Here is a 13915-nt window from a genome sequence, read left to right as displayed (position 1 = left end):
TTGGCAATTATGCTTTCCCATATAATGGGTTCCCTTTCTATTTTGATGCTTGTTTGTTTTGCTGTGCAGAAGCTTTTTAGTTTGATGTAGTCCCATGCATTCATTTTTTCCTTTGTTTCTCTTGCCTTAGGCATTGTATTAGTGAAAATTCTGCTATATGTGATGTCTGAAATTTTGTTGCCTACATTTTCTTCTAGGATTTTTAGGGATTCACAAGTCACATTTAAGTCTTTTATCCATTTTGAGTTTATTCTTGTGTATGGTGTAAGTTGGTGGTCTAGTTTCATTTTTTGCATGTAGCTGTCCAATTTCCCCAGCATCATTTATTAAAGAGTCTGTCTTTATGCAATATTATTCTTAATGTAAACAGCCAGCAGGGCTTCAGAATACTTGAAGGTTTAGACAAAGGTGTTACTTAAAACTTATTGATCATAAATATTTATCATATTTAGACACATTCACATATGAATGCAGTAAATGTTAATATACATCATATTTCAAGTCAGTGAACATTTAGTGAGTCTATTCTATTAAATGTTATGTTGGGCTTGTAGAATATAAGTAAAATAAATTATAGCAGATAGGTGTATGATTGCTACGTGTAGTGAGAAATTAGTTTAACAGAAATAAATACAAATTATGTGAGGACAAAATTAAGTGAACGTGATTTCTAGGAATTCAGTCAGTCGATAGGTCTCAAGTACAGCCACGTTTCTCAAGAAGTTGATGAATCTTGAACATGCTAGGAAAAGTAACTTTATAGATTGAAGGAGTATTGTGTCAAAAATACCATTGTATCAGTAATGTTTGGTTATGCAAAATTTTTAAATTATAAATTTTTTGTGTGATCATGTTTTATTTTGAGGCCTTTTCTTTATGGGGTTGGATATTTTGAAAATTTTATAACTTCATTAATGCACTGATGAATAAAATTTAACACAATATCTATTTAATTTCAGATTCTATACAACTAAGTCAATTGTTGATCCATTGCTTAAAATGTATTTGACTTTCTTATTGTATACTGACTGGTCTAATAGTTTGAATAATTTAGTTACTTTGCCTTATGTGACTATAACATTAAAGTTAAAATATTTTGTAGGACGTGTAAATATGAACTTCAGAGTCTCGTAGCTCACATGTACTTTTTTGCCTTTATTTATTTCATGTAGCATTCCCTGGCAGCATGCAAAGATCTCAAGGGATTTATTAAATTTATGTGCCCTTGTGTGGAATTTAATGCTCTAGAGTCTTTTTCTTTTTTTTTTTCCAATAATTTTTCAAGTTATATTTAAAAGGGTACACATAGTAAGTTCCCAAACTACCTCTAGGTTATAAAGAAATTTCTACAATGTATTGAGATCTGCTTCCGCTGTGCCCAGCAGTGCTTAGGTTAAGCCACTGAGTATTTTTTTTTTTTTTTTTTGGTACTGCATAATTTATTTATTAATGACTAGTAATAGAATTGATTCTAAACTTCATATTAGATTGGTGTACAGAATCCATCTTTACTCCTTGTCTTTCACCCTCAAAGTTCTTCCCTTTTAATTACTGTACGGGCTCATTTTGAATCCTGTTGGCATCCTATGCCCTTATTTAGCCAATCCACATAAACTCTCCTTCCTAATTTACACCTCCTTATTTAGACACATATGTACTTCAAACCCATACACATGCGCACGTGAACACTCACTCACCACCCCCACACATGCAGACGTATACTCACTCAGTCATTTATGCTGACTTACAGTACTCCTGCTAAACTCACACTCAGGGTGAGTGGGAGAACAGAATTGCTCCTATAACTGTAATTTCCATTTTATTCTTTAAAAAGTTAAGTTTCACACAGATGCTGGAGGTCGGTGTATTGGAATAGATCATTTACTTTTGATTTATGTTGTAGAAAGTTGGTACAGGTTGTTTGATAGGAGATATAAAAATATTTTATATTCAATAATTATGTATTGTAGTGATTGACTGTGGACACCCTGGCGTTCCTCCTAATGCAGTCCTGTCTGGTGAGAAGTACACCTTTGGGTCCACTGTTCACTATTCCTGCACAGGAAAGCGTATCCTTCGCGGCCATTCATCAAGAACTTGCCAATTAAATGGCCATTGGAGTGGATCACAACCCCATTGTTCAGGTACCACTTGGAAAATTGAACAATATGTGTTGGAAATTACATTATTATTAGAAATATATACATTAAAAAGATAAAATAACACATTTTTTTGGTAAACATCTGAGAGAAGCTGTAACATTATTTATACATTTATTGGAATACTTTTTAAGGCAATATAAATTCAGAGCATAAATTAAAACTAATCTTGTAGTTGGTAAATTACAGGTACATATTTTGCACTGTGTTGTGGCTAATATAAAGAATTAAGTGCTTTTAGAATGCTACTTTGTATAAAGTGTTTATGTTCTTCAAAATGGTGAACTATTGAAGCTTATACAGCTATTCTATTTTAGCAGATACCAAATTAAATTTCCCCAAAAGTGATGTTATTTCAGTGATTTTTGTGTCTATTAAACTTTCTAAATTATCAATTGCTTAATAGCATACTTTAACACAAAGGCTTAAATGTTTTGAATTAAACTAAGCCAAGTTTTATGAAATATATTTCTTTCCTTTCTTTTTTTATTAATAGGCAACACATAACTTCTGAGTTTCTAATGCCCCACAGTGATTTGTTATTAATATCTTAAAATAAATGAATATGAAAGCTATTTTTAATTAATAATTTGTTTGCAGAGTGAGTGTTTGATAAATCTTTTTTGAGCTACTTAAATGAATGTGTTTTTCTTTAAAAATGTTTAAATTTTAGATCTGTGACATTTCCCTATTTGATACTAATGATTCTGTTTGTATTACCCATTAACCAGATACTGGTGCTTATTTTTCTGTCTGTTTTGTTTAGATATTGTCCATTGTCCATTATCTTTATATTATATTATTTTTTATCTGGGGAGAGCATGGTGAACACTTATTAGGAGTTTTTACAACGTTGTTTCTCATTTAGGGGGTTAAAGTTGTTACATGTTTACTTATTTCAGAATCTCCTTGTAACTTAGTAATTAATGTCTATGAAGTAACTTTATGGAACTTCAAGTTGCATCTATAGACTTTTAAAACTATCAATAACTGATTATACATAAAGTCATATAACTTTACAGACATATACCCCAGTGTATTCAGAAACTGCTACTGAATTGAAAAAAAAGAAATTGTACAAAGATATTTAAAAGTGAAATACTTGCCCTGGCCGGTTTGGCTCAGCGGTTAGAGAGTTGGCCTGCGGTCCAGAGAGACCCGGGTTCGGTTCCCGCTAAGGGCATGTACCTCGGTTGCAGTTTGTCCCCGGACCTGGTTGGGTTGTGAGGCTGGCAACCACTTGATGTTCCCTTTCACATCAATGTTTCTCTCTCTCTCTCTCTCTCCCACTCCATCTGAACAAAATGTAAAAAAAAAAAAAAAAAAAAAAATTAAAAAAAAAAAAAGTGAAATACTTATCCTAGAGTTTGTGGGGTTGTTAATATTACATCTCATGAAAATAAGGCAGTGGAAAGAATGATTCCAAATACACAGGGCAATCAGAAAAGACATTAGACAGAAAAAGAGCATTTTCATACTTACCTATTCCTCCCCACCACCTCTCTCTCTCTCTTACTCTTTCTCTCTTGCTTGATATATACTAATACAGTGGCAACTTTGATTAGAATTATTTAAGAAATGAGAAATGAACTAAGTAAATTCCTAAGAGTAAAATCAAAATGTGAACTGCTAGTCATGAACAAAATCCTCATTAATAACAAGTTTGAGTTTCTAATCTTTGATTATTTGCAATTTAAATTTCATGTATGAGACGTACACAGTTCACTTATCTTGGTCAGTGGTCATTGGTAGAGAAAATCAGGGGATGATGTTTTAGTGTATGGGAAATACTATATTGTAACATTTACATTTTCCAGCACATTACAGTTCTAATGTAACAACAAAACAGCAAAAGATTGTCAATAAATAGAAAATTCAGAGACGGAAACATACAAATTACCAAATCCAGTTCTTTTCTTTTTAATTTTAGTTTTGTAAACCCATTGTCATACAAGCCCACAGTACTGTCAGTAATAATAAATTTTCTAATAATTCAGTTATTAATTAAGTTCTGGAAATACTAACAAAGTGACATTAACCTATTTAATTGCTCCAAATATCACTAATAAGGAAAATAACACTATACCCTGCCACTGATTTATTTTTTATTTAGGCTTTTTCTTATGACTGAACTCGGATGGGAAATGATTTTACCCAGTAAACTTATCACACTAAAAGCAACGTGCAAAAAAAACTATGCCTATAGGAATGTTGGACAAAATCATGAATATAGTAAATGCTTATTGAAATAAATTAACTTGTACTGTACTGAATTACAGGTGATGCTACCGGCACATGTGGGGATCCAGGTACCCCCGGTCATGGTTCTAGACAGGAAAGCAATTTCAGAACCCAAAGTTCTGTACATTTTGCTTGTGATATTGGTTATATCCTTTATGGCTCAGAAGAAAGAACGTGTCTAGCCAATGGCAGTTGGACTGGAAGGCAGCCAGAATGCAAAGGTAATCTCAAGCAGAAATTAAATATATTAAAATTGCTAGATTATAATGTATATTCAAGTTCAATTGTTAGTACCAGTGAAATTACTCTTTGCAATGATTTTTGTCCCCAACCATGGAATAAAAGCAGTAGTATTTCAGGTTTACTGACAGTATCCTATGTATATGATAGGTAATAAATATAAAAAATATCTCTCACGGGTCATTTATACACAAACATTGTTCACATCTTAGCAAATATCTGGATTGAAAAAGTTATGTGTTAAAAAGGTTTATTTTTCTCCCTTTATCACAGTGCATTGTCAGGGGAAAAATAGGTTGTTTTTACATCAACATTACCTCAAGGTCTGTTTCAGTTTTTAGGTTTGTAGAAATGGAAATATATAGAAAGATGCCTAACTATAAATGAGGTTTTTATTTATAGAGTACATTGCTTGTAACTAGAATATTTAAAATTTAGGGTGTTTGGGTAAAATTGTTAATTGTTCTGACTGACTCAGAGTTAACATATTTAAATCTTTACAAGAATGGCTAGAAAATGAAATGTTGCTGCAAAATTATTCTTATAATTTAAATTGTTCTTTTCAAGATGACTTTGAGTGCAAGAACTTAATTTGCAAAGGTATTCTTGAAACTTAATATTATATCAACTGTATTGGTTTTATAAATAAGATATAACCACAGAACTTATATGCATGTGTGCATGAACAATGGACATGGACAACAAAGCTGGGGACAAGGCAGGGAGGGAGGTGGAGGGGGGAATCAGTGTGTGTGGGGGGGAGAAACATCTGTATCAAAAATAAATCCATTAATTAATAACAAAATAAAAATAATAATAATAATAAAATGAGAAAAAAAATATGTAATTCCCAACAGGATTTGACAGTTTTTGATTGATTGTATTTCAGAAACCTTATGTTATGTTTAAAATGAGGATCCATATTCTAGGAAAGATAGTTATCTTTTTAAATGGACCAAATTTGGCAATCATAATTCCGAAAGCACTACCTCTCGGATGCACATCTGGGGAAGGGAGCACTGGACAAAGTTGTTGAGTGACAGACAGTAAGACTTAGCCCTTCGCTTTGTCTCTCAAGCTTCCTTTGCAAAGGCAGAGTCTCTGTAATGAGGTAATGCATTACGTGGGTGATGTTGAAGCTGGCCCTTGGTTCAGAATAAATGCAGAATAGTTCTTAGATGAAATGCAACCGGGTTCTGACTCTGTTTCTCTAGTATTCACTTTACAGATAAAAAAGAACAAAGAGTTGTAGAAAATAGAGAAGAATTAATATTTTTCTCATAAATGTAACTCATGCAAATCATTTAGAGAAGTAGATTCCAGTAGATGAATGGACAATGAAAATAAATGGAAAATAGAGAAGAGCAAAAAATTGCCACCTATTGAAAAATATTCGGCATAACTACTGATCAGAAAATTATAATTAAGCATCACTTTGCCTGTTTTAATATGAAATTCTTATGTGCGTGCAACAAAACTAGGGCTTTAAATTATTATTGTTATAATATTCTTAGAGTAATTTTTAAAAATATATCTATATTCAAAGAATATACATGGTTTTGATTTATTAACTGAACTTTTGAGGACTTCTTTCCTAAAGGAAATTAAAATATTGAAGAAAACACATAATGGTAAAAGTACAACTTTTATTTCTAGTTGGTTAAAATAAGCAACAACAGGAAGTAATTTAACAACACTAGAAATAATGTTACATAAGCAATAGTAAGTTTATATGCTGTGATAGTGTATAGTCATTAAAATAAAAGTCATGGAGCAATAAGAGAAAATAAACATCAAATATAACTTAGTTAAAAAGTAAGATTCAAAATTATGCACTCTATTAAAATCATGAAAAATGATATTGATTTCAGAGAAAGGATAAAAGGCAGTACACAAAAAATGATAGAACAAAGTGGTGAAATTTTTATTCTCTTTTTTCCAAATGTCCTATAATGTAGTATTACTTTAGTAATTTACCATAAAATATAAAATCTTTTCTAGACAATCTATTCTATAATGTGATGGATAAAACACAGGTGAAAGTGAAACTATCAAATGACTCTGTTAAAAGTCTTGTTAATACATAAAACATGCAAATTTAAAGAATAAAGCTTTTTTTTTTTTTTTACAAGCTGACAAGGTTTTTAACAATTAGTGCTCATGACATCAAAGAAGATGTGAGAAAACAAGCCAACTTTTACATTATTGATCTAAGTGTGGATGGTGATAATATCTTTGGTAACGGTATATCTTTAAAAAATTAAAAATATTTTTCAAAAATTAAAACTATCCAGAAATTCCACTCTAAAAAATTCATCTAATGGTACAATCAATGTACACAGTCGTCTAAATAAGCTAGAGTACATTATAACCTAAAATGAAAAAGAAATAAAACTAAACTAAAAGTTGTATTGGTCAGTAGAAGATTAGGTAGGTAAATTGTGAATATACATATAATGGAAAACTATCCAGTTACTGAACTTTATAAAAGAAAGATGCCTAATTGTATGTTAAGTAAAAAGAATATTATAAAGCAGAATGCATGGCATAGTTCTAATTTTAAAAACAATCATATTTCACTATTGAAATATTGCATATTTCACTATTTCAGGCACTGTTTTGCCCAGTACCTGAAATACATATAAAAATGAATATATATTTATATTTATTTAAACATGTATAAATATTTTATTAACTTATTTCTTGGTGTATTTATAAGGGATCTTTAATTTCTTCATTAAACTTCCATTTATTTGTCTTTTTAGATGAATCACCTTGATAAAAATAAAAAATATGGCATCGTAATTTAAAAGTATTATCTCCAGAAATATATAAGGCATATATATATATATATATATATATATATATATATATATATTTTTTTTTTTTATCCTCACCCGAGGACATTTTTCCACTTTTTGTTCAGGTAGAGTGGGAGGGAGAGAGAGGAACAGAGAGAGAGAGAAAGAGAGAAAGATCGACGTGAAAGGAACACATCGAGTGGCTGCCACCCGCACAACCGACCAGGGCCGGGGACAAACTGCAACCGAGGTACATGCCCTTAGCAGGAACTGAACCCGGGTCTCTCGGGACCGCAGGCCGACGCTCTAACCGCTGAGCCAAACCGGCCAGGGCTATAAGGCATATATAAAATACTCTTTCTATAGTCCACCGACACAGAAAATAATCAATTGACAAAGATATATTAGGTTTAAGCCATTTCCCAGCCTGAATTCGATCCAGTGCTCACATATGTTATCAGTATCTCCCTAAGGTACTCGTATTAGGTGGAAATGTGCCATTACCGAGCTGTGGGACCTTGGACATGTAACTTGATCTCTCTGTGCTTCAGTTCCAACCAAGAAATCGAGCTGGTATTAACATCAACACATGCATTTATTGTGAGGTTTAAAAATACTGGAAAAGTGGGGACACATGTAATACTTTTGACAGTAAAAATAAATTTTAAAAAATACTGGAAATGTTGTGGCTGTTGTAGTTATCAATGAATGTTAAATATCATCTATATTAGGTTAGGTCAGTTGACAGCCTAGAAATGACTCTTTCTAGGAGAGATGGCATTGTCAGCCAACACTAAAGATAAAGGGTATCAACAAACCCACGTTCCCCCAAATGTCCACATTGCAGAGTCCAAGTACGTGCTGCTTCTCTTCACTGTGTCCACAGAGCTTCCAGCCCTCACTCGCGATAGGTGGTGCACTTACCCCTTTTCATGTAAAGTTCGTTTTACTAGTGTTTAATTCAAATAATTCTCTGGGTAAGAAAAACGTGTGTACTAAGTGTGGAGGAATTCGAGACAAGAGGACAGTAGTGACAGTGTAATTTGTCCATGTCTGTAAACCACCCTATTGGAGAAGTTCTTAATTTTTATTGTGCAAAAAAATTTGACAGAGTCTGGGTTATTTCAAAATGCAAATCATCTGACATTGCTAAAAAAAAAAAAAAAAGGATGATACTTTTCTTTTTAAAAAAAATTTATTTATTTATTTTTGTTACAGATGTTTCTCTTTTCCCCCATTGCTTTCCCCCTCCCCCTCCCTCTCCTCCCTGTCCCCAGCTTTGTTGTCCATGTCCATTGTTCATGCATACATGCATATAAGTTCTGTGGTTTATCTCTTCCCTCCCTCCCACCCCCTCTTCTGAGGATCGTCAGTCTGTACCCCACTTACACATCTCTGGGACTACCCCATTCCTCAGACTGTTATGTTCATTATTTTCCACAGATAAGTGAGATCATGTGATACTTGTCTTTCTCAGGATGATACTTTTCAAAGCCTTCTTGGGTTGTGTCAAGACTATGGATCATGACATCAATAAATATGATAGATTGTTATTTTAGGCAGCTACTAATGAATATAGAAGAGGATAATTACTGTGGACAACAGATGTAAACATTTTTATCATAGGTTCTCTTGAAAATATTACCTAGAGTTTGATGTTGTAATTGTTTAAGGTTTCTCAGTCTCCTCTCTCTACACACAGAAACACGCAGCACCACTGTGAAGGACAGGCAAAATTAAATATTTACGATGCGGTATGCGATATAGATGGTGTTTTCTGAAACTATGATTGCCCTTATATTCATAAAGATAGCTTTAAATTCTTATGTTACAAACAAATTTAGTTATGCAGTTGACATAGGCTTGCTTTTAAAATATTTTAAAAATTCACTATGGTGTTGATGGCAAATAATTAAACATAATACAGGGTAGTAAATTATATAGGGCATTGTGTTTGTGACTCCTGTTTATGATATGTTAAAAACTTAATGAAAACCATTTCTAGAATTTGTTTTTACTCCAGTTTATTTTTTGTACGCCTTGGTCCAGAAATGGAGATTATAAAATTTTTTGTTTTTTTTTTTATCCTCACCCAAGGACATTTTTCCATTTTTTGTTCAGATAGAGTGGGAGGGGGAGAGAGAGAGAAACATCGATGTGAAAAGGACACATTGAGTGGCTGCCACCCGCACAACCCAACCAGGGCCAGGGACAGACTGCTACTGAGGCACGTGCCCTTAGCAGGAACCGAACCTGGGTCTCTCTGGACCACAGGCCAATGCTCTAACCGCTGAGCCAAATCAGCCAGGGCGAGATTATAAAGTTTTAAGGCAGATCAGTTATATACTTATATAAGTAAAAATATACATGGATACTTAAAATATTTAAATTGTTTATTTTATATCAGTGCTTTTTGAAGTATAATGATAATAAATCTCTGTTTCATCTCATTGTTACCTGTCTTTCCATTTTACATTAGTTGGGTTTTAGTCAGAGACTTCTAATTGTTCCTTGAAAGACTTTGTAGTACCCAAAGGCAATAATACTCCCGAGTAATTACTTGACTTCGTAAAGTTTTTACCATGGCTACTAACAAAACCTTTTTAAAAAAATAGCTGTAGTACCATTTGTATTCCAGTAATTAAAGTAATAAAATCAAAATAAATTCATCTTGAATTTCAACCATTGTAACATATAATTCATTGCTTGTTTTAGAGATTTTATAGCTCCTTTGGATAATTTAAAACCAAAATTCAGTCATTGACTTTTTGTTAGAGAGGATTTCTAATTATACTATTTTTATAAATACTCAAAACTCTGTTTTTACAGCTGTCCAATGTGGTAACCCAGGAGCAACAGCCAATGGCAAAGTCTTTCGGATTGATGGCACGACGTTCTCCAGTTCCATCATCTACTCCTGCTTGGAGGGGTACGTCCTGTCGGGACCTTCAGTGAGACAGTGCACAGCCAATGGGACCTGGTCTGGGACTCTGCCTAACTGTACAAGTACGTTTCTCCTCAATATGTTTAAACCTCACCAGTCATGCAAAAATATTTGCGTATATTCATGTATATGTGTACTTTGTAATTAATCAAGTCATGGAGGGTTTGGGATATTTACATTGTCTTTCAGATTAAAAGATGGTAGTGTTTTTAGAGTTTATACAAGTGACCTTAAGAGTCAGTTGGCAGAGAACGAGGGATCACAGAAAATCAGTGCTGTTGAAGGAAAGTGAACAGTATTTTAAGAATAGAGATGAATTATCAGCTGTGATCAAGATTAATACAAATAATGCAATTTTATTTTGCCCATCTAACACACATCAATAACTGACTTGGCTTTTTAAAAGCATGCTGACTATTAGTTCTTGTGCTATCACCGGAAGTCCTGGTAGCTGCTGTGCTCTCTTGATATGTTAAAAATATATATGGTATTTTAGAGAGTCTGTATTATAACAAAATTATTCACTTGAGAAATTTTTTTACAATTTATTTAAAATTCCTACATATTTATTAATGCTTATGTATAGAATAAAATATGATTTACTTAACTAATAATACCTATCCATTGGAAAATCATGGTTGCTTGTTATTGATTTGAATGAACTTCAGTGGCATCATGTAAATCATGGAATTTTGAAAAGAAGAGCTATTTAGGATGTGTTATTTAGTATTCGGAGACTCTAGGAGGCATGAGAAGTTGTTAAGTCTCTACACTGAAAGAGACTTAGGAGGGAATAAAGGGGGTGCTTTGTGTATTGCTATCTGGACAGGCCACATATACTTTTGCTGTAGTGTCCTTGATAAAAGTAGGGCAGTTTGACCGTGACCAGCGTGGCTCAGCTGGTTGGAGCATCATCCCATACACCGAAAGGTTGTGGGTTTGATTTTCAATCAGGGCACATACCTAGGTTGCAGGTTCATTCCCAGTCTAGGCACCTTACAAGAGGCAACTGGTCGATGATGTTTCTCTCACATCAGTGTTTCTCTCTCTCTCCCTTCCTCTCTCTCTCAAATCAATAAATATAGCTTCGGGTGAGGATTAAAAAAAGAAAATTGCTTAAAAAAAAAAAAAAAGTAGGCCAGTGTGTGAATAACAATATAGATGGGCTTAAGTAAAATTTGTAAATGAGGAACATGTTGCTTCCAGGGCCTACGAAGGTGTTGGGCTTTGTTAACATGTGGTGCTAGGAAGGCCAATAGTTGCTCTTGGCAGTGCCCGTGCTGAATCAGCCCTTGGCGACCTCGTGTCTCCCAGAAGCTCATCTGAGAATCCAGGCCTTGTACTGTGTGTTTCTCTCTCACATTGATGTTTCTATTTCTCTGTCCCTTCCTCACTCTCTAAAAAATCAATAGAAATATATTTGAATATGTATATCTGTTGTATAGTGTGTACCATTTTGGGGGGATTTTTGCTAAGAGCTTTACATATGTTCTTTCACTTATTTCTAATAACAAATCTGTGAAGTACATGCTATTGTCTTTTCTATTTCACACTCGAAGAAATGGTATCTTACAGAGAAAACAGAACTTGCTTTCCTGTGGTAACACAGGTAGTATATGTAGGATCGAAGGTTTTAAACCCAAGTTCACTTCTTTGTATTTTTACTCCTTTTGGTTTTCTTGCTTTATTTCCTATCATTATTACAATGGTTTTGTATATCTGACATGATATAAATATAGGACATTGTTTGTTAGGTATATGGAAATGTTTTGTTAATTTATAGTCTATTCCTCTAAATTTTTCAATTTCTCTACCTTTACCAACTTGAGTTCTGCAATGCTATATCATTTTTTATTAAACTGACCACTTGTAAAATTTGTTTTTGCTTAACAATCCTTACTGCTTAAAATTACAATATACTCTATGTATCTTCAGTGATTTTGTTGTTTGTCCCAAGATGAATGTCCAAACATACAATTCAAATATAAGTCAATGATAAGTATGAAAATCTTGCAAGATTTTCATAATGTAATGAGTCAAAGGAAATGAACCAAGTACTGTTGAATCACATACTCAGTCAATAACAAGGGGATCTGCTAGAATTAGGGCAATATCAGTGGAAAGACAGCCAACAAGGTTGATGATATGATAGATGTGTCAATATAGGGTGATTTGAATATGAAAAAATTAATAGAGATCCTTGAAGAAATTAATAAAGCTCTTGAAATATAGCTAAATGAATTACAATTTACAATGGTGTGGTGAAAGTAAAATATTAACAATCAAATTCTATTTGTATTTTTCCACTTTTTAAAAATAAAACTTTGGTCACTTGAAGTATTTTTTCTGGGTTAGCTGTCCTTAGGCAACTAGTTCTTCCTCCATCGTGAAAATCAGAGGAGTGATCCAATTTTTAGAATATGATTTTGTTTTCTAAATTATAGCAATATATTTTTTAATCTAGAAATACATTTAAAATAAAATAGAGACCTTGAGCCTATAATGTAATTGGACTACTTACAGATTCAGTTAATAAGTCATTTACACAAAACTTACTACTTTGGCCACTATCATAGTAACTGAGAATATGGAGTTCAGTGAGTAAAGTCTCTGGTCTCTAATATTTTATAAGCCAGTAAAATAGCTTTGAGAATTCATTCAGCTATATTGTTCTTTAAAAACCCCAGTCCACCCGGCTGGTGTGGCTCAGTGTATAAAATGTTGTCCCATGTACCGAGAGGTTGCTGGTTCGATTCCTGGTCAGGGCACATGCCCAGGTTGCGGGCTCGATCCCCAGTAATGGGGTGTGCAGGAGACGGCTGATCAATGTTTCCATTTCATTGATGTTTCTATTTCTCTCCTTTCCTCTCTATCTAAAAAAATCAATTAAAAATCAAAAACAAAAACCCAGTCCGATCACGTGTTAGATGTGTCATCTGTGATTTGCCTTGCCCATTTTAATAATTTTTTAAATTTATTTTTGTTACAAATGTTTCTCCTTTTTCCCCATTGACCCCCTCCTCCCAATCCCACCCCCACACCCGTCCCAGCATTGTTGTCTATGTCCATGGTTATGCATACATGCATATAAGCTCTGTGATTTTTAATAATTTTTGCAACATTTTTGAAAGACACCTTATTTTATAATAATAGTAATTTCCCTATGCTCACCCTTCATATCTAGCCATAGTAGAGATGTTGGTAGAAAGGCAAAGTTTTCCTCACATAAATTCTACTTGCTAACATTCAACCAGCTTCAGATTATAAATGAGTTGAGAAATTGCCCGTTTATTTGATCCTTCTCTAAAGGTGTGGCTCACAAACAGGGACTCTTCCCTCTTTACAACTATGTGTCTGCAGCTCCAGACAGGTCCTTAGCAAACCCACTGCCAGTGCTGAGCGTGAAGCTGCCCCCAAAGATTCCCATGGGTGGGTACAAGCATGTATCGCGAGATCAAGGTCATGCATTCGAACATCCTGCACACTTTGAAGAGGAATTATTAATGTTGAGAAACATTCACGGAACTAAA

At 33.5% G+C, this 13915-nt stretch overlaps 1 protein-coding gene across 3 annotated transcripts in view; it reads left to right on the top strand.

The window, feature by feature from the left end:
* The window catches only part of CSMD3 (CUB and Sushi multiple domains 3), a 1073312-nt gene that overhangs the window by 1004029 nt on the left and 55368 nt on the right, over positions 1-13915 (top strand). For all 3 annotated transcript variants that reach the window (XM_036263876.1, XM_036263875.1, XM_036263874.1), the window contains 3 exons: positions 1971-2144; positions 4439-4621; positions 10271-10447. In XM_036263876.1, coding sequence (XP_036119769.1) covers positions 1971-2144; positions 4439-4621; positions 10271-10447 — 534 coding nt within the window. The remainder of the gene's footprint in view (positions 1-1970; positions 2145-4438; positions 4622-10270; positions 10448-13915) is intronic.

The sequence above is a fragment of the Molossus molossus genome, unplaced genomic scaffold (genome assembly GCF_014108415.1).
Source record: "Molossus molossus isolate mMolMol1 unplaced genomic scaffold, mMolMol1.p scaffold_m16_p_16, whole genome shotgun sequence".
Taxonomy (NCBI): Eukaryota; Metazoa; Chordata; class Mammalia; order Chiroptera; family Molossidae; genus Molossus; species Molossus molossus.
This window is presented reverse-complemented; position numbering and strand designations above follow the sequence as displayed.